The sequence below is a fragment of the Saccopteryx leptura genome, chromosome 1 (assembly GCF_036850995.1).
Source record: "Saccopteryx leptura isolate mSacLep1 chromosome 1, mSacLep1_pri_phased_curated, whole genome shotgun sequence".
Classification (NCBI taxonomy): Eukaryota; Metazoa; Chordata; class Mammalia; order Chiroptera; family Emballonuridae; genus Saccopteryx; species Saccopteryx leptura.
In genome coordinates, this window is record NC_089503.1 from 17,221,306 (window position 1) to 17,242,454 (window position 21,149).

The following is a 21,149-nucleotide window of genomic DNA, read 5'->3' on the forward strand; positions in this document are numbered from 1 at the left end:
CTGGAAAGGGCATCATGGGAGGCCACCACAGCTCCCCAAGTAGGGCCAGCACCTTCATGGTCCAGGAAAGTATGTAGGTTTGTAAACCCCTCTTTGGGCTGTGTATCCTAGCATAAGTATACTATTTAAAATATTAACGTTACCAATAGCAAATATACTATAAAAAATGCACCGCTAAGAAGCCTGGGCAGCTGTCCACATCACGCCCAAGCTGCCCAGCTGGGCTCCGGAAGGAGAACTAACATGACAAGCGGCTGGAGAAGGCAGAGGGTCAGACGCCCACCTCCCCCGCGGAGCCGCTCCGCGGAGGCGGAGGCGCTCCACGGACTCAGACCCGGCTCAGAGCCTCAAGGACAGGGACCGGGATGTCGGGAAAGGGGTAGGGGAGGCACTTGTGTGAAGAGTCAGAAATGGGAACGGACCCGAGATGATGCGCTGGCCTCAGAAAGGACTGAGCTTAAGGGATGTCCACTGAGAGAAAAAGCAACATTGTGTTAAAAGACCAAGAGAAAGGAAGTCAGCTCCTGGTGTGGAATCACAACGTGGGAAAGACGGATTGTGAGGGGTCCCCAGTCAAAGAGGGCGAGCGGGCCTGTGGAGCAGGGACGGACGGGGACGCTCAGAGGAAGGAGAGGAGGAAGAGGAAGAACCAGCAGGAGGAAAAAGCACACACACACCCCAGACGGGACGGATACAAACCACATGCACACACACGCACACACCAGACGCGCGCGCGAGATCAGGGGTCTACTCTCCAAGCAGAACCGCGCGTGCGCAAGCACACCCTGGGGACAGGGAAGCAGACACCGTGCGAAGGGCCAAGTGAGACGCTCCCACTCACACTGTGCTGAGTCTAATGAGTCTAACGACAGAGGCTCCCTCTCTCCCGGGGTCCCGTGTAACCTCCCTGCTGCACCTGCAAGGTGGCTGTCAACGGCACTGGGCCCTCCTCTGCTTTCTCTCTGGTCCAGCTGCCCCAGTTCCCCGACTCGCCCCAGAGGCCCTCCCTCGCGCTCACTGGGAAAGCACTGGGGACCCCAACACTGGTCCTCCTTGCGATGGAACAACAGGGCTAGCTTTGTGCTGCTGCTCGCACCCACCTGGTTGTGCATGAACTTGAGATTGATCCCTTCCAGGGTGACCTGCAGCAGGCCGCCCTCACCAGTCTTCATGTCCTGCACAGGGAACTCGCCACCTAGTTCAGGCCCTGCGGTGAGGGAGGAGGCGGTCAGCCCACTGGGAGGGAGGTGGGGAATCCCGTCCCTGGCTCCCTTGCCAGGCCTCTGATGCGCAGAAGCACTGGAGAAAATACACGGCCGGCGGGCGCTCGCTCGTTCGCTCGCTCAGGGAGTTCTCTTCTCACCGGGTTTGATGCTGTGCTGCCGGGCAGCAGCGCGCTCCATGCTGTCCTTCACGCAGTAGTACAGCTCCCGGCACTGCGGCACAGGGGGGAGAGGGCTGCTGTCACCCCAGCCTTCACGGTCCCCGCCCTCTACTCCACAATGGCCGCTGACAGCCGGCGATGCCCGGGCCTCAGGGGCAGCTGCACAGACCCCACACGACAGCCAGAGGCAAAAGTGGGGCTCCAGACACAGATGCGGGACTTCTAACTTCCGTACAAGAAACCCAACACTTTGCCCTCAACGCCCACCCCCGACCCAGAGTTCACGGGTACCTTCTTTGTGTAGAATTTGTTGAGCTGGGTCTCAGAGCCGTTTCTGCGCCACAAGCACAGCACCTTGGTCTTGGGACAGTAGGTCATGTTGATGAGCTTCTCGTACCACCAGCGCTCATACACAGTCCCGATGTTACTACGCAACACCACGCAGTCGTCACACACCTGAGGGGGGGGGGTGCACGGAGCAGCTCAGTGGGGCTGGTCTCGCCGGGCCTCTCGCTTCCCGGGCCACACTACCCTGCTGGGACACCGGGTTCCAGGAGTACCCCCGCGGTCAGGTTGTCTGACGCAGGCTCACACTTGTCCTTAAATGCAGACGCAAACACTCAACTACTGGACAGTCTGTCCGCTGGAAGGTTGACCGAAAGAAAAGGGACCACGGAAAGGATCCCAGAAGCCGGAAGGAGGCTCACTTTTCACTGCCTTGGACATTGTCACTCATAATGCGCATAAAACTCCATGGTGCTGTTTGCTTGACTATCTGACTGCCCCAGTGGTTTGTCAGTGCTGTGAGGGCGACAGAACCCGGGTCTCCCTTATTCACTGCTGTTACCCCAAAGCCAGAGTGCCTACCACATAATACGTGCTCCATAAATATGTGGAGGGTAAATAGGAGCATGCATGACTACCAAGTTTAGCTGACCACCTAAGGTTACTGGGGTTCTAAAAGCCTCATGAAGAAAAGGTCCAAAATAGCTGAATAAGAATTAGAAAGCTGGGTTCTCGCCCCAGTCTGGCTCGGGGTTTTTCCATGTGGACAATGCAAACGCTATTCCGCTCTCCAGAACCTCGAGGAGTATCATGGAACGGAGAGGGCGGGTGTTTGGCCGAACACACGGTTTCCAGCCTTCAGAGACGATGGCACTAGTAGGCCATGCTCGCCTACGCTGCTGGTGCAAGTGGGAGCTGGTACAGTCTTTGGGATGGCCATTTGGCAGAAACCATCAAAATTTCAAATGTCTACATAAGCTTGATTCAGACAGTTCACGCTAAGAATTGAGCCTATAGAAATTCTTATGTGAGTGTGCAAGATGTGGTTCAATGAAGCATTGTTTAAAAAAAGATAGGTAGAGGCCCTGGCCGGTTGGCTCAGTGGTGGAGCATTGGCCTGGCGTGCAGGAGTCCCGGGTTCGATTCCCGACCAGGGCACACAGGAGAGGCGCCCATCTGCTTCTTCATCCCTCCCCCTCTCCTTCCTCTCTGTCTCTCTCTTCCCCTCCCGCAGCCGAGGCTCCATTGGAGCAAAGTTGGCCCGGGCGCTGAGGATGGCTCTATGGCCTCTGCCTCAGGCACTAAAGTGGCTCTGGATGCAACAGAGCGACGCCCCAGATGGGGAGAGCATTGCCCCCTGGTGGGCGTGCCGGGTGGATCCGGTAGGGCGCATGCAGGAGTTTGTCTGACTGCCTTCCCGTTTCCAACTTCAGAGAAATACAAAAAAAAGCAAAAAACAAACAAACAAAAAAGATAGGTAGAAGGGACTAGTTAAATAAATTATGGTACACCCACACAACACCTAATGGAAAAATGCATTAAGGAAAAAAGTTATATACCAATATTTGTAGTTTGATACCACTTTTAAAGCATATTCTTTTTCACTTCTGTGAACGCAATAGGGGGAGGGCGAATGGGGTAAAGGGACCCGACATGCGTGGTAAGGACAGAGAACTAGACTTTGGGTGGATATGATTTGTTAAGGATATGATATCCTTAACAAATGTTACCTCATCAAGTTTAATTTTTTTAAATAAGGCAATAAAGATGATTTTTTTAAAGCCTTTGCCAATTGTTATCCCATGACCATGTGCTGAGAAAGGCTGAGGCAGACAAGCCCCCAGCAGGCGGCAGGGGACAGTGGGGAGGAGTCCTGGCTGTGGAGGTGCTTCACAGGAGGGGCCCCGCGTGGTGATGGATCCACCGCACTCCCGGGACTCCGCACGGGCCCCCCTGTTCACTCCCGGGGCTCCACGCGGGCCCCCCTGTGCACCCCCGGGGACTCCGCGCGGGCCCCCCTGTGCACCCCCGGGGGGCTCCGCCGCGGGCCCCCCTGTGCACCCCCGGGGGGCTCCGCCGCGGGCCCCCCTGTGCACCCCCGGGGGGCTCCGCCGCGGGCCCCCCTGTACACCCCCGGGGGCTCCCCTGTACAGTGCGGAGTCAGCCCGCCCTTCAGGCAATCTTCTGGACAGATTTTTGTGTGTGTGTGTGTGGCAGAGACAGAGAGTCAGAGAGAGGGACAGACAGGGACAGACGGACAAGAAGGGAGAGAGATGAGAAACATCAATTCTTCATTGCGGCTCCTTAGTTGTTCATTGATTGATTTCTCATATGTGCCTTGACCAAGGGGCCACAGCAGACTGAGTGACCCCTTGCTCGAGCCTGAGACCTTGGACTCAAACTGGTGGGCTTTTGCTCAAACCAGATGAGCTCACGCTCAAGCTGGTGACCTCGGAGTTCGAACCTGGGTCCTCCACATCCCAGTCCGATGCTCTATCCACTGCTCCACCACCTGGTCAGGCTGGACAGATTTGTTTTTTAAAAGGTAAAGGAAAGGGCAAGAATCACCTGCCACCTGCACTGTGAGTAGATGTCCTAAGTTAGCTCCCAGCTCTGAGAGATGCCTAGCCAAATTCCAACACTTCAAGGGGACAGGGAAATGACTCCCTTCTCGGTTATGTCAGTGTGTGTTTCTGTTTCCGAGCAGAACCTCCGCCCCGTGTCTGATAAGCCACCTATTTAAAAAGCTATGAATGTCCCCTGGTTGGCTCAGTGCTAGAGCACTCGCCCAGTGTGTGGATGTCCTGGGTTCGATTCCTGGTCAGGGCACACAGAAGAAGTGCCCATCTGCTTCTCCACCCTTCCCCCTCTCCTTCGTCTTTTCCCCTCCCGCAGCCAAGGCTCCATTGGAGCAAAGTTGGCCTGGGTGCTGAGGATGGCTCCATGGCTTCTGCCTCAGGTGCCAGAATGGCTCTGGTTGCAATGGAGCAACGCCCCAAATGGGCAGAACATCGCCCCCTAGTGGGCATGACGGGTGGATCCCGGTTGGGCACATGCAAGAGTCTGTCTCTCTGCCTCCCCACTTCTCACTTCAGGGGAAAAAAAAAAAAAAAGCTGTGAATGTGAAAATCAAATTCCACTAAGCCAAAAAGATACAGACTACTCACAATAATTATTGAATTTCACTACTTTATATAGGAGGTGCATTTGGTCCCTCAAATTACTTAGAAGAGATCCATTTTAGAATTAAAAACACAGAAATGAAGAAAACATGGCCATTTCCTTTATAATCCTCCATAAGGAAGAGTTTTCTAACTATGACTCAAAATCCAGAAACCATAAAATGAATGACTGCCTTGGCTGGGTAGCTCAGATGTTTACAGCATGGTCCCGATATGCCAAGGTTGAGGGTTTGATCCCTGGTCACTGCCCATGCAAGAAATCAACCAATGAATTCATAAATAAGTGGAACAAGTCGATGTTTCTCTCTCTCCTTCCCTTCCTCTCTCTCTAAAATCAATACAAAATTTTTTTAAATGACTAATTACATAAAATTAAAAAAAATTTGCCTGACCAGGCGGTAACACAGTGGATAGAGCGTCAGACTGGGATGCAGAGGACCCAGGTTCGAGACCCTGAGGTTGCCAGCTTGAGCGCAGGTTCATCCAGTTTGAGCAAAAGCTCACCAGCTTGGACCCAAGGTCGCTGGCTCGAGCAAGGGGTTACTCGGTCTGCTGAAGGCCCGCAGTCAAGGCACATATGAGAAAGCAATCAATGAACAACTAAGGTGTCGCAAGGAAAAACTAATGATTGATGCTTCTCATCTCTCTCCGTTCCTGTCTGTCTGTCCCTGTCTATCCCTCTCTCTGTCCCTGTAAAAAAAAAAAAAAAAAGTAAAAAAATTTTACATAGCAAAAAAACCCACAAGCAAGATGAGAGAAACCATTGAGGATCTTCACAGTGGACAGATCGGGCTGCCCACATCTGAACCCACTGACCACTAGGACAGACAACCATGTGAGGCAACAGGAAATATACAGTGCCACCCAGGAAGTATTCTTGCAAAAATATTGAATCTGAAAATGTTCAAACCTCTAGATTGAACAACCAGCTTATAAGAAAGCCATGTAATAGAGAAACATGCTAACACGAAGCTGCAAAAAAAAGTCTAGAATGTGAGATATCCCATAGGGCAAATTTCTTTAAAAAATAAAATGACAGGCAAAGTGGGAGGGGGCTATTATATGTTCAGGGTCATAGCAACCAAAACTGTCAAAGCATTTTCCCTTTGCCCCAGCAGCCCCGCTTCTGGGAGTTCTCAGATAACCTGCACGTGTATGAGAGGGCGCAGACACAGCATCAGTCATAGCAGACGACCAGCGGCAGCGAACACTGGGAGGAAAGCAAGGACGCATACATGCTGACGGGGTAAATAAACTATGGCACAGCCACTCCGTGGAATACTATGCAGCTGGAAAACAAATGAGAAGGCTCTTCTCTTTACTGATGCTGAAGAGCTCCAGGATATGTTCAATGAAATAAACAGGGTACAGAACAGTGGATGAGATGTACTAAGAAAGGAGAAAAAAAAATTTCATGTTCAGGTCCTGGCCGGTTGACTCCATGGTAGAGCATCGGCCCAGTGTATGGAAGTCCCAGGTTAGATTCCCGGTCAGGGCACATAGGAGAGACAACCACTTGCTTCTCCACCTCTCCCCCACCCCCCTCTCTCTCTCTCTCTCTCTTACTCTTCCCCTCCCACAGCCATGGGTCAATTGGTTCAAATGCACTGGCCCTGGGTGCTGAGGACGGCTCCATGGAGCCTCTGCCTCAAGTGCTAAAAATAGCTTGGTTGTGAGCATGGCCTCAGAAGGGCAGAGCATCGGCCCCAGACAGGGGTTGCTGCATGGATCCCGGTTGGGTGCATGCAGGCATCTGTCTATCTCCCCTCCTCCCACTTGGAAAAAGCAGAAAAAAATTATGTTCAAATTTTACTGTGTTTGCATTTAAAAATTGGAAGATACAAAGTAAACTAATAAAAGTGGTCATTTCAGAGAAAGGGGAAAGGTGGATGGGGATAAGAATGAGACCAAGGCTTCCCAATGTATATATCACTTTATGTTGTTCTGACTTACAGACAGTGTGACTATATCATCTATTATATAAATATTTATTAAAGGAATGATGGGAAAAAATCAATTATTTGCCTAAGAGCCTGACAATTTAGTGATAAATAGATTGTGAAGATGAATGAGATAAATGGGAACATATCCTGGCATCAGTTCTAGGAGCTCCTTGTGACTCTGAAATGTCCCTTTGGGCCCTCAGCATGAGCCAGCACCTACCTCCATAAAAAAGATATCTCCATTTGTGTCTGTCCCTGCGTGTACCACAAATGTCTGCTTCCTCATGTGCCGGCTACCACTGGACCGGATGGAAAGGTCACGGCCGTTCTGAGGAAAGAGAGATCGTTTGGGGACATCCATACCTCTCTCTCACAGAGCGCTCTGGGCCAAGAATCCCAATTCAGCAATTAAATTCTTATCATCTTTCTTAGCATCGTGCTATCTGCTGGCCGTTGGCCACCAGGGAGGTGTTCTCAAACTCCTATATACCTTAAAAATCATTGACAACCCCCAAAAGTTTATATTTATGTATGTTACATTTATAGATATTCACTGTACTAGAAATAAGAACTAAAAATTTTTTTTAATGTTTAATTCATTTAAAAGTAATGAGTAATTCACTAATAATAAATCCACTGCATAGTAATATAACATTTTTGGTAAAATAACTATATTTCTCCAAACTAAAAAAAAATCAGAAGAATGGCATTGTTTTATATTTTGCAAATCTCTTTAAAGCCTGGCTTAATAAAAGTGGCCGATCCTCACCTCCGCGTCTGCATTCAGTCTGTGTGACATATTGCTTTGGTTAAGGTACACAGAGGGACACCTGGCCTCAAAGACACACATCAAGAAAGGGGAGGACTATTTTAATAGCCTTTCCAGATAAATACTCATATTTTTCTTTGATACTAACCCAAAAGTAGCAGTTTCTAAAAATTAGTTGCAAAGTGGAAGCTGAAAACACATCCTGATCGTTTTGTGCTTTGTTACATTAAAATCCATTTCTCTGCCTTACATTCTGAGTGGCTCTTTTACCTAGACTTGAATTTGTAACATCACACATTAGTCATTTGGAAAATACTGGTTCATCAAGTTATGCAGCCCTTCTAAATGTTGACACATTACATAAATTTTTTTTTTAATCACATTTATTAATATCACCAGTCACATTGGAAAAGTCTTTAAATATCAGGAAGCTAAAAGTTCAAGTCTGCTGAAGACCCAACTCTGAATTACCACAGTCTGTTAGTCATATTTCCAAATAAAGGTGATGTCCCATGAACAATGCTTCAATTTACCTCGCAACTCAAACTGGCACAACAACTTTTTCCTTGAAATAATCCTATTTTGGTTTGCAGTAGAAACGCTTCGTGTAAATTTCTCACTTTGTCACATAGAATATTACAAAGATATATCAAGGATCAGATGTCATAGAATTAATGATTTTTAACTGCTTCATCGGGGACATTCACCAGTGAAACTGAGCTTTCTGTTTTTGTGCTTTTAACTGGGAATGCGCGGGGGTGAGGACTGGTGGCCACTAGCACGGTTTGGAGCCGACTGTCTTCACTGTTACCCCACCACTGGTTTTAGCCACCATCAGTGCAAATGTCAGCCAGTGAAAGAGGCAAATGCAATGTTAGTATCGCTATGAAGATAGTTTTCACCTTGCGGATCCTCAGGGGTCCACAGACCACACATTAACTGGCCGTACTTGCACAGCTTGGGTACAAAGAATCTCACCACGGAACAGAGGGGCTAAGCCTCCCCTAGAGTAAAAGCCCTACTTCCAGAACTGGGGATTTGGAAAATAGACAAGCCTAGAAACGGCAGTGGGGAAGCCTGTGCCATCGGCCCCAGGGCCCACGCCGAGAGGCTGACAGTGCGGAAGGGGGCCCACGGGACGGCCGGGATGTGCTTACCAGGTGCGCCAGCTGATCGAGGACTTCATTGATCTGCTGGCTGTACACAAGCCCAACATGGGACTTTCCCATCAGCCGCCTCACCTTCTTCCGGATGTCATTCTTGTTCACCTGGAGAGCCAGAGGAGGGTCTCAGCAAGGGGTCTATTCTCCCAGCGGAGGCAGAGGGGGTGCACAAGTGAGTGTCCTACTGCCTGAGACGTTTATTTCTAAAAGACCACATCACTAAGTATGAGAGAAACGCCCCACTGTGTGTTCTGCCGGAAAAACCCTGCTTCTGTCTAGAGGTGGCTTCTGCAGGAACGTGGCTCTCAGAGCAGACCTGGTTTACGTGACTGGGGCCCAAGGGGACATTTCCTCCCTATCCCCAACTAATACCGTAACATTCACCCCGAAAAGGTGCCCTAAAAGCCCCTGTGGTTCCTCAGGGTATAACTCATAAACAATAACTTCGAGTAGCAACACTGTACACTCACTTAGAGCCAAAGGTGTCCACCTTTGAGGTCGACACTCTTTCCCAACCAGAGCTAATTGGAGCCCCCGGAGTTCAACACAGCAGAGTGAGCCTCCCAACAGAAATGAAACAAACCAAGAGGGCCTGCGGTGGGGCTTTCTCTGCACTTGACCAACTACTCCCTTTGTTTAGAGAGGCCGGGAGAACGGGAGGAGAAACCTGGGGTCTCGAGGTCAAAACAGCTCCTGTGACCACTCAGTCCCCTTCAGAGCACAGCCCTTCTACCTGTAACATACTTCTCCCACAGCTATAAACACCAACTGCAACCAAGTCAAACCAGAACCTACCGTCGCTTCTGCAATAGGTGTCTCTTTCTATATCTATGGGAAATTCTAAGATAAAGGGCCCGTGCTCACCAGTGAATTCTGAGCATCCCTTCTAAAGTTTTTAGAACCTACTGCTTAAAAACATTATTTTTAAAAATTCATTGTATTCTGTGGGAAGCTCTACTGGAATCCTAAAACTACTTAGGCAAAGGAAGCCCATTTAAAACTCAAAATAAATAAATGTGAGCTCCCAAGGCTTCAGCCTTTCCGGCAGAAAGAGAGCCCTAGTAAGATGCCTGTCAGCTGCTCAGCAGCCCCAGGATTTAGGTGATAGGAGTGAGGCCTGTCCTTCCAGCAGCAGCAGCAGCTGGACCTAAGTGAGCAAAACTGACACTACCTTCATGAGCAGCATATAGGAGATGAGGTTGTGCAAAACTGTGGCCAGCAAACGATCTTCATCGTCCTCCAGGCGCTTCCGGTCATGTTCTCCCAGCGACAGGTACCTGTGCAGCAGACCAGGGGCAAGTCAGCCCTCACGGGGGAGACCACAGACAAACTGGGAAAAGGCTGAATGTTCCCAAGGGTTTCCTAAGGCTCATACCTGTCTATCATTTCCTGGGGACCCTGGTCCATACCCATCCCTTCTCGCTCCAACATCACGGCATCTAAGAACGCATCTTCCCAGAACTGCATCTGGTCCCATAAGGTAGACCGCTCTTTGCCTGTGTAGAAGAGAGTTTTTTAGGGGCTTAAATAACATCTGAAGACTAGAGCTGGCAACCAAAATAAGAGTAAATTTCAGATAAAAGAAAGGTGTTACAAATTCCACGGCACAGGAAACCTAAGCCTCTCCCCCCAGATCCACAGCCCAGCTGCCTCCAAGTGAGGCCCAGCCCCTCCCGAGGAGGAGGGTCGAACACAGCACACAACGAAAGGCGGTTACTTATAGAAAAGGTCTCCATAGCGGCATCCTCTAACTGGTCCCACATCGATCCTTTGTCCCTTCCTGCCAGTTTGCGAGCAGGAAGGACCATGGTAGCAAGAAAGGAAAGAAAGGAAGACAGAAAGAGACTATGGATTAATACCGAAATCCAGTCTCTTCTGGAAAGTTTTCACTGACTGCTTCTTCCAGACCCAGTAAGCCACCTGCTCCCGACATGAAAACGCCTTCTAACATCAGCATTAAGGTCAGCAGAAAGCCAAGCAGCCGCTTGTTCAGTGCCACCCCTTCCCCCGCTGAGGGCAGCTTTCTCCCGGCACGCGAGGGACCTTCCTGGGCTGTTCCTCACCTAGGAGTCCCTCGTAGAGATAGACGCGCTGGCTCACGTCTTCGGAAGAGCGAACTGGGCTGCCCACCGGCTTCTCCTTCGTGCCTGGCTTCACGCTGTGGGCTTTGCCCTACAGAGAACAGGTAACGGGTCAGCCACCCAAGGTGCCAGGGAAGGGGGCAAAGCAAACCAAGCAGCTCATTACGAGGCTCCCACACCGATCACCGTCACGGACAACATCTATTGCACTAGCCCTGCCCTGCTGCTCTGCTGGCCTCAGGGATCGGACCAGAAGTCAATCTGACAATCCTGCTTTCTGCCTCTTACAACAGGCAATCACGTTTTCATGTTGACTTATCTTTCTTTTACTCTTTAGTCTCTACAAGACTCTGCTCTAAAAACAGAGAAAATTAGGCAAACTCTCTGCAGCACCATGCTGCAGTAGAAAGAATACTGGGTTTGAAGTCAGACCAGCCAAGGTTCACAGCCCTGCCTCTTACTAGCTGCGTGACCTTGGGCATGAAACTTAGCTTCTCCGAGTCTCATTTTCCACCTGGAAAAAGGAAGGTCATATGACTTACCTCCCAGGAATTAAATCAGAACATGCATATAAAGCACAACAGTGCCTAGCACAAGGCTGGTATTTTAATAAATGTTAATTTCCTCTTTCCTACCTCCTCAGAAGTATCTGCCGCTTCTGCGATATTAGACTTTTTATTCATTCTAAAAGATTTTTAACTGGGTAAGAGGCAGGTTTCGTGCCCGTTTCACAAAGCACACAACAGCATAAGTAGAGAAGCACCGAACAAAGGTTATCAGGCAATATCTAAGTACCCGTCTCCTGGTTCACAGCCCAATTCTTTGTTCAATGAACCATATACTAACTTAACCTAATTTACTTCCTGCTAAAGCAGCCTTTTTCTGAGCCAAGAAATTTAGGTAACTGCCCTCAGCAACTCAACTGTACAAGAGCCCTTGCCAAATGGCACAGGACAAGTAAGAATTTGTCCCAGGAAGGTGCCAGGAGAGACAGACAGCACACAGCTGAATGGCTTCCCGCAAGACTGCTCCTCTATAACATCTTTCCCCACCTCCAGAATGTCAGCGCACTAGAAGGATTTCAAATACTCTTATGAAAATGGTCTGTTTAAACTCAGGAAGAATTAAGGTCCATTAACCTGAATGGCTCTGCTGACTCTAGAATCTATTCCTTATGTTCACTCTGGGATGTCACTTGCTCTGTCAGAAGCACATACAGAAGACCCTGGGAGTGGGAGTGATCACCAGTGTTAAATAATTGATTTCTTTTAAATTTCATTTCCATTCTCCCCACACACCGAAGAACCTATGAGCTCCTGCAGAGAGTATCCACTCTCGGCGATCAAAAGGCAAGTGTATCCGAGTGCTCAACGCTGGCTGCCTAAAATAGCCCGTATATACTGAAAAGCAGTGCGTCTGAAACAGGCATGGTCAATATACGGCCCGCGGGCCGGATCCGGCCCGTGTAATGAGTTTATGTGGCCCGCGATTAAATTTTTAATATTCTCCACACGACACACTGTGGAAATTAAATAAGTGGCACTTTTAAATCGTTATACATAAACTACGATATCTAACCATCGTACAACAATGAAAGTTAAAATTTCAGCTATTCAGAAGAGGAAGTGTCTTTGGAAATCAAGATATTTAAGAAGATAGTGATACGCGGAAAAGAATTCCGTGTGTGACTAATCTAGGGTTAACTTCCAATAATTGGTTGAATGGATTTGCCATAATACTTCTTTATTTTTAAAAAAAATTCCATTATAAAGATTTACAACTTTTGTACTTGTCTGTGCAATTTTTATAAATTTAATAATGGAAAATATAGAAATTTTAAAAAACTTCCCAAGGAATATTTAGTAATCTTCAGCTCAACTTATATTTGTGAACAAACTTTTTCTTTAATGAATCTAAATAAAAGTACAACAAGATCAAGATTGAATGATTTACATTTGGAGGCTGTGTTAAGAATAAATAGCTACTACAAGTATAGAGCCAGATATTAAAAAAATAATAGGCGACGCAAAGCGCCTCAACATGTCACATTAGTTTTTTTGTTAATTTGTTGTACTAAATTACTTACATTTATTCATAAACAAATTACATAATAAAATTTTGTTTACTTAAACGAATCGTTTTTGTATTTAACATTTTTTAATTTTAATATTTCATCTGGCCCGTGAAAAAAGTTTTCTTTCTAATCTGGCCCGGGGGCAAAAACTGTTGGCCACGCCTGGTCTAAAGGCAAAGGCTAAAGGAATTTATGTATGTAGGTATGTATGTATGGTTGTGAGAGGAGAGAGAGCGAGAGAGAAAGACAGGAAAGGAGATGAGAAGCATCAACTTGTAGTTCTGTCACTGCAGTTGTTCACTGATTGCTTCTCATACGTGCCTTGACTAGGGGGCTCGTGGTGGCTCCAGCTCAGTCAGTGGCCCCTTACTCAAGCCGGCAACCTTGGGGTTTCAAACCTGGGACCTCAGAGTCACAAGTCGATGCTCCATCTACTGACCCACCACCAGTCAGGCTAAAAGAATTAATTTAATTCCAACTAATCACTGACTTGTGTAATCTAGGGCAAGTTCTTCTTTTCCCTAAGGCACCATTCCCCTCACCTGTCAGAAGAGATCAGTCACAGTGATATAATGAACTATAAATCTCTTGAGCATGAGAAGCCCTGTTTACCCACTTCCTCAGTAGGGAATCCGGCATTTAGTAAGCCACTTAATAAATGTTTATTAATGAATAAAAACTTCAAATAACTGCTAGGAATATGCTAAAAGAAATGCTATGTCAGTCCTGGCAGGGTGGCTCAGTCAGTTAAGAGCGTCATCCGGGAACACCAAAGGTGCGGGTTCAGTCTCCGGTCAGGGCACACACGGGAAGCAGTCCATGAACACACCACTAAGTGAAACAAGTGAATGCTTCCTTTTCTCTCTCTCTCTCCCTCTCTCTGACTCTCTAAAGTCAATCAATAAAAAAAATATTTGAATGTATTAAAAGAAAAAAGAAAAAAACGCTTTTTGAAAGTGCTATGTTAATAGAGTAGTGACCAGAATAAAACTAGACTAGTCCACAGAACTAGGTAGACTGGTACTAGATGGGGCTCTATGTACCCTGGCATTGCCACAAAGGTATCGCTTTGTCTATTTTCAACATGGGAGTTACTGCTACACAGGGCTGGGGCCCTTGTCAGACCGGGTGGGGCCCTAACTCATCAATGAGTCAGGAGAGGGTTCTAAAAGCCTCAGATCATGGAGTCAAGTGACTGCTAAAAAAGCCTAAGGAAACATTTTGTTTAAAGCCAAATACATGAGGCTCTCCATTCCTTACTACTCCCCCCCATTAAAAAACAGTGTCTTTTTGTTAGTAAACAAAGCTTACAAAGATGGCGCTGGTGGCAGAGTTGGTCTCAATTTCACTATCAGACAAAGTGCCCCGAGAGCTTGTCAAATGCGTGCTTCCCTCGCCACCTGGCCCATCACCTGCATTGCTGCTCAAATCGCTGTCTGCTCCCAGGGTCTCTCCGGAACTATTGCTCACCTGGAACGGAAAAAAGGTAGTGAGGGATAACTCCCCAGTCCCAGGAAGGCCAGGCTGTGCGTGCTCACTGCCGCCACGTCAAAGGTGCGCCACAGCCTCCGCAAGGACCTTCTTAAATGACGAGCTGCCTCAGGTGAAATCTCAGTGCACAAAGACTAGGACAGGTACACGCCCGCACCACGAGAGCCCAGCTGGCCTGAGGCCGAGCACAGCCTCCAGAGCAGAGAGCGGTCCCTGGTGGAGCCCACACCCCACCCACCCAGAGGCCAGTGTGGTGTTCCCCTACCACGGTGCTAACTTCAGAATCCTGGCTGGAGCTTCGGATCATAACGGCTGGACTCACACCGATGACGGAGTCTGCATCAGTCCTCTGAAACGAGACACAGGGACTCAGACACGGCGGGGGAGGCGTCCAGCCACTCTCGGTGTCCCTAAGCAGCACTGTGTCTTCTTTTCTCCCCACCCCATCCTTCTATTATTATTCTTTTCTGAATACAGAATACATATGACTTACATAATAAGAACAAGAATAAACACTAGAGAAGCATGCTCACTAACAAAATACATGAAAGGGTAAGGAAACAGAAGCCATATCCCCCCCACCCCCACCCCCCACTTACATTAACGACTGTTAAGTCTTTAGTACATTTCCTTTCGGTCTTTTCTATATACATTTTAAAAATAAAATTGGAATCAATGTAGTTTTGCCAATATTGCCCTATGTCACTAAATTTTAAAAAATATAGTTAATGGAGACTAATATTGTATTACATGGATATACTATATTTATTTCATCATTCCCCTACTACTATTGAGTATCTATGTTGTTTCATGGTTTCTTCTTATCGTTGTTGTTGTAACTTAAGTATTCTGAGATAACACATTTAACACTCACAATTATCAACAAAGTTGTCACAAACCTGGGAACCAGATGTCAGGCTCACACCACTATCTGCACTGATCTGAGACCTTTTTTCCTCTGTCTCACCAAGGTCAAAGGCGGGTTTGAGTCCTTCAGGCCCTGGGTAGGGGAAGACTTCTGTCACTTAGCATGCAAAGGCTGGGGGCAGGCTGCGAAGGGAGTGGGACAGCCGCAGGCCTGGGCCCAGACCCGCTCAGCTTGTCCCAGTCACCTCTCCAGGGGCTGCCCCACCTCTGGCCCCACTAAAAGAAGTAGTCTCCAGATGCCTTAAGAACCAAGTAGGAAAAATGAGACCTGGTCTCAAGGAGTTCTGCAGCCATCTTCTCAACCTGAGAAAATCCTGAGCACATCATCCTAAAACAGGAACGCTCCACAAACAATTGTCTAAACCGCACTCCACTGCACTCGGAATCAGAGCTTCACCGGTGCCTGAAACCCTTTGAGGGTCCGGATCACTCAGTGCTCCCCAAACAAGTGTGTCTAAAGGGGCCAGAAAAGGCGAGGCCCAGCGAGATAAAGAAACACCGGCCGTTTCCATGGACACCGCTTACCCCCACCCTACAATTCCACATTTGAAAAAGAAACCACTCCCCTTTCCCCCACCCACCCACAATGATATGGCAGAAGGACAGAATGACAGAAAGCAAGAAAGCGTGCCTAGGCAAGCCACCAGAGAGAGTAGGGAAGCTACAGACTCAACACGGAGGGACAGCAACCATCTCTGCCAACTGTGCCCACAGGCCTTCTAACGGTGAGGGAGCCATCAGCCAATGAGGGGCACTGAAATAGGCCAGGGGTCTCCTCACCGACTCGGAAGCAATAGAGGACCACGTTCTAAGGGATTTGACTCAGTAGACGCCTCAATTACAGCCTGACTCCTGGGGGGGGGGGTGTAGAAGCAGCCTGCAAGCCACGTACCTATGAGTCACATACCTCCTACCTGCTTTCACTCCAAATACCCCCCTAGAGCAAATTTGGGGTGGGGCTGACAGAGGGAGCCTGCCCCGCCTGGGCCTGGGGAGTTGGCAGGTATGGGAGACTTGGGAACAGGAAGGGGCGTTTGTTCCTTACTCTGTTTTTCCATAGCTTTTTGCTTTTTCACTTCCTGGTGCTTGTTCCACAATTCTACCCCAGATGCAATGTAAGCAGGAGAGAAAGACAGACAGAGTCAGAGGCTGGTCAGACAGACGAAATGGAAACCCACCCACCCAAGTTGATTCACTCTCACGTACAAGATTACAATTCAAGAGACAAAAAAAAAAAAAAAGAGATCTTCATTTGGGGGGGGGGACTAAAAACCGAGAGATCTAACGACTTCCTCCCAACTCATGAAATGAAGACTCCAAATTTCGAACCCTGGCCTCAGTGTGGCAGAATGTGACAGCCTGAAGAGCCTTTAATCGAGGGCCTCGGTTCTGGCAAAGGACACTGATCCTGAAGAGGCTGGAGCCGTCCCTCAGGGCCGCGCGACTCCCGCCGCACCGCACTCTCTCTGCCGAAACGGCAGGGCGAAGGCAAGTTTTAAAGATTCCAGAGAAGGCAGAGGATCACCTCAAGCAGCCCCAAGGGTTGGTTTTCAGAAGCATGAGCACATAGCTGATTCACTGACCTAGAAAGAGGTCACTCAGGCAGGCAGCCGGCATCTCTCCTTGTTGCTATCAAAAAACCTGACTCACCCTCAGAATCAGTGCCTGTCCTAATCAGAGACCCACTGTTGGCCAATTACTTGGACATCCAGGAGAGGTAACAGAGAATATTAAATGTCAAGAACAGCATCTCGCAGGGGTAAAGAAGAGAGCATAGCAATCACAGAGACTCTTCCTGGCAGAACTTAGTCCAGTCCCCTCGTTTTCCAGATAAGGAGACAGAGACCCTGAGAGGGGAAGTGATTTGCCCAAAGTCACATTCCTAGTTGAGGGCAGGTCAATGCTTTTCCTAGAATATCACTTAGGCAGGAGAGAGGCAGGGCTGATTGCCTCTAGGACAATATTTTGCTGGCTAGAGAAGCATAATGCCCCTAAAAAGGAAACCAGTTCCTTGCTATCATTTATGAGAACATAAAGTAACTGCTACTGATTGTGGCAAAGAGCCGTCAGTTCGAAGCTTACTACCTGGGGACCTACAGCCAGAAAGAGAAAGACACAAACTGGATGACTCAAGGTCAATGTAAACAAGCTCTCAATCAAGTCCAGTAAGGAAAGTTTTGAAGAAAAGATGACTCAGGAATCTATTCCGTGAGGTCCAGAACCCAGGAAAATGGGGTTGCCAGACATACTCCAGAGGAGCAAATTTGAGGGCAATATAATGGCTGGATGGGAGGAAACTGGCTTTATAGACCCAGATGATCATAATTCTATAGCCTAATGCTGCATCTATAAACGACCTGATAGCTTCCAGGAGCTCACGTGGCCTCCCCACTTCGTGAAGACCTCCAGATGTGAAAAAAAGAAGAGACCAGGAGCACAGCTCCGACTCCCTGTGGTGAGCTACCCTGACCCCACCCCAAAAAAACTTCCATGGTAAGAGGCGGGCAGGGGTGGCTGCAGATGAAGCATGAGGGATAGAGAAGTATAAAGAACCATCAGAAACAGACACAGATCTCTCTCCTTCTCTAGAAAGCAAAGCATGGGGAGAGAGAAAGGCAGGACTCTGGATGAACTGAAAGGAGGGAGGGATATTTAAGAAGCCAAAACCCCTCCAGCGCACCAAACGCAGTGACACATACCAATAGATGCTACAAAATTCTCTTCCTTTAAACTTCTGGTGTCCAGTTCCTTAGGACCCTTTCCTGTAGCACTTGGCGCCCGGGGCCCCAGCTGGGGAACTCTCAGCTGTGCCATAGCTTTCGGGTCCCCCCGACCGGCCAGGCCAGGATCCTTCCCAACTGGGGCGTTTATACTCTCTGTTGGACTTCTCTTCCGCTTGTCTGGTTCTGAGGAAAAGACTGAATGTAAGAAGAGGCCAGGCCCTGGCCAGCTGGCTCAGCGGTAGAGCGTCGGCCTGGCATGCGGGGGACCCGGGTTCGATTCCTGGCCAGGGCACATAGGAGAGGCACCCATTTGCTTCTCCACCCCCTCCCTCCTTCCTCTCTGTCTCTCTCTTCCCCTCCCGCAGCCAAGGCTCCATTGGAGCAGAGATGGCCCGGGCGCTGGGGATGGCTCCTTGGCCTCTGCCCCAGGCGCTGGAGTGGCTCTGGTCGTGGCAGAGCGACGCCCCGGAGGGGCAGAGCATCGCCCCCTGGTGGGCAGAGCGTCGCCCCTGGTGGGCGTGCGGGGTGGATCCCGGTCGGGCGCATGCGGGAGTCTGTCTGACTGTCTCTCCCCATTTCCGGCTTCAGAAAAATACAAAAAAAAAAAAAAGAAGAGGCCAAAAAGAAGACAGTGAGTGAGAGAATCAAGGTATGGAAATGAGGTGGGAGAACCAAGAGTCAGGAGGATGTGGAATGGAAGAAATGCAAGGAAAGATAAACTGACATCTTATTTTGCAGGACAGAAAAAGATACAGACCACACGTGAACATGCACTAGATAAAAAAAAAACCCAAAGCTTGAGGGCAACAGCTTGGCTCTGAGAAATCTGTCAGGGGAACAGCTCGTTTTCTCTGGAGACGAGTGGGAGGGCTGTGGGCGGCACGCTGCCCCCTGCCCCCGCCCCCAGCACGATCCCCACCTTTGCTGTAGTAGTGGGTCTGAGCGATCTCCAGGAGCCCGAAGATGCTGGCCATGCCGCCCAGGCCCGCGTGGGCGTAGGACTGCTCCAGACTGAGCACCGTGCACTTGAGCAGGTCTAACATTCCCTTGTACACCTTTCGACTGATCTCCTGCAACAGTGACCCGGGGGCTAGAGTCGGTCAAACCGCCTTTGGCGTCCCCCCCGCCCCTGCTTCCCGGTTGGCGCCCACGCCCAACCCCGAACACCGACCACGTCCGGGATGACGTCCTGCCGGGCGTCGTCCTCCGAGGGCACCGTGCGGTTCAGCTTGCTCAGGACGAAGACCCGCAGCTGCTCGCTCTCCAGCAGCCGCCGCACCTTCTTCATGTTGAGCCAGCCCACGCCCTGGCCGTCCAGCACGCTGTGCACCACCTCCTTCAGGAACTGCTGGTTCTCGCTGTGGGTGCCACACGCCGCTTCTGCAGTCAGCAGCTCCTCTGCAGGGCCACCCCCCTTCCGCCAGCCTCGGTGTCTGCCTCCAGGGGCCAAACACCGGGCCAGGTGTCCGAATGTCTGCGTCTTCTGCAACCCCCCATCTCTGCGGGGAGACTGGTTCACCCAAGTACCCAACACTGCTGCCTCGCTCTCCTGGGTGCCAGGAGCTAGGACGGGTGCGTGGGGACCGAGCCGGAGCGGGGGCCCTGGCAAGGGCTGATACCCAGCTGAGAGTTTCTCTCCCACTCCTGAGTGTCTATAACGTTTGGTACGGAAATCACTACCTCTATCCAAAAACTTGTAAAACAGCTCGGCCATGTGTTACCTAGAATTGCTGGACCGACCCTGGGGCGACGGCGGTTCCCTCTTCACTGTTGGACTGTGTTTAATGACAGACGACTTCTGGTCCACCAAGGCCCTCCTGTTTCCTACAGCCAGGAAGGAAGGGAGGAGAGCTGTCACCGCCATAGCCCAGCAGCTCGGGTCAGCAGAGCCCCGGGGGGCTAGGTTCCACACCCGGTCCCCAGCAGGGCTGGGTGAGGTCAGCCCCAGGACAGCACACAGGGGCGCAGACCAGCCACGGCAACGTGGAGGAAGTGGGGGTGGAGGCTCAGACCACTCCACATGCACCAGCAGCACGCCCCAGGGGCAAGCACGGGCATCGCGGGGGCGAGGCACGGGCAAGGCAGGTCAGCGGGTGACGCTGCTTGCTCCAGGAGGAGGATGGCCCTCGGGCAGGCACAGGAGATGCTAGGAGAAAAAAGATCATGCACAGCTCACGGGCAAGACCCACCTTCACCACTCCCGGGGCCGGCTTCAGTAACAATCTCCATTAGAGTATTTAGCCCAAATACTGGGACACAAAATACACAATTAGTAGGCGTGCCACGATACCACAACCCCTATAACCCTCGATGGAGCGGTAAGTCAGGTAAGCCGAGCGTTCTCCCAAAGCTCAGTGCGCATAACCGGGCACCTAAGGGTTCTCGGGCACCTCAGAGCTAGAAGACAAGTGACCAGGAGACAACCAAGGCTCTAGGAAAGACCATCCCTAAGACTGTGGCCTCTCAAAGCCAGGGGCCAGGTGAGTGACAAGGAGCCTTTGGGAACTAAACAGGCACATGCATGGGAGAGGGACACTGTTCATGAAACATCTGGCACAGGGTCCAGAGGGCCTGCGGTGCGCTGAGGGGAGAGACCCGTCTTGCAGATGCTGTCATGGGAGGTGGGGTGGAGGCGTGAGGCTGAAGGTGGCGGGGTGACAGAGCAGCAGATGAGGGGAAGCGTCAGCATGCAATGAGAGCGCTCCAGCTGTCCGCTGCCGCCGGCCACCTTCCACCCCTAGCCCGCAAGCCGCAGCGAAGTCACTCCTCAGTGCTCCTCACTGCCCTGCACCCCTAGCTCCGGGGTCCTGTGCCCAGCCAGCTAGGTCCCCTGCCAAAAACACTCCTTAGGCTTCTGACATTTTTAATCACTGGGAAGAGATATCAGGTAAAAAAAAAAAAAATACACGGAGCTGCTTCTCTCCGTGCTTTCTACCACGATTAAATATTTCAGCGCAATATCCAGAGGACACAAAAGTTAGAGTAAATTCAGAAGAGCCCCCTGACTTGTCGGCGATGAAAATCAAATAAGATCTCAACGGCCCTCAGAAGCCAACTAATATCACCTGGCCCGCTCGCAGGCCCTACGTTGACATGAAGTCAAAGTAAGAGGTTTTTTGACTCTATA

The 21,149-nt window shown here is 49.9% G+C and overlaps 1 protein-coding gene across 37 annotated transcripts in view; it reads right to left on the minus strand.

Annotated features, from left to right (window-relative positions):
* The window catches only part of MADD (MAP kinase activating death domain), a 42,288-nt gene that overhangs the window by 4,301 nt on the left and 16,838 nt on the right, over nucleotides 1–21,149 (minus strand). For 7 of the 37 annotated variants that reach the window (XM_066361580.1, XM_066361577.1, XM_066361583.1 and 4 more), the window contains exons 16-33: nucleotides 20,212–20,271; nucleotides 19,744–19,846; nucleotides 19,194–19,380; nucleotides 18,942–19,092; nucleotides 17,999–18,205; nucleotides 16,345–16,398; nucleotides 15,272–15,372; nucleotides 14,638–14,721; nucleotides 14,193–14,351; nucleotides 10,790–10,898; nucleotides 10,444–10,506; nucleotides 10,102–10,222; nucleotides 9,898–10,003; nucleotides 8,721–8,831; nucleotides 7,015–7,122; nucleotides 1,676–1,840; nucleotides 1,364–1,436; nucleotides 1,101–1,207 (exon numbers count right to left, since the gene is read on the minus strand). In XM_066361580.1, coding sequence (XP_066217677.1) covers nucleotides 1,101–1,207; nucleotides 1,364–1,436; nucleotides 1,676–1,840; nucleotides 7,015–7,122; nucleotides 8,721–8,831; nucleotides 9,898–10,003; nucleotides 10,102–10,222; nucleotides 10,444–10,506; nucleotides 10,790–10,898; nucleotides 14,193–14,351; nucleotides 14,638–14,721; nucleotides 15,272–15,372; nucleotides 16,345–16,398; nucleotides 17,999–18,205; nucleotides 18,942–19,092; nucleotides 19,194–19,380; nucleotides 19,744–19,846; nucleotides 20,212–20,271 — 2,069 coding nt within the window. The remainder of the gene's footprint in view (nucleotides 1–1,100; nucleotides 1,208–1,363; nucleotides 1,437–1,675; nucleotides 1,841–7,014; nucleotides 7,123–8,720; nucleotides 8,832–9,897; nucleotides 10,004–10,101; nucleotides 10,223–10,443; nucleotides 10,507–10,789; nucleotides 10,899–14,192; nucleotides 14,352–14,637; nucleotides 14,722–15,271; nucleotides 15,373–16,344; nucleotides 16,399–17,998; nucleotides 18,206–18,941; nucleotides 19,093–19,193; nucleotides 19,381–19,743; nucleotides 19,847–20,211; nucleotides 20,272–21,149) is intronic. The other 30 variants (XM_066361592.1, XM_066361693.1, XM_066361591.1 and 27 more) reach the window with 17 other exon arrangements.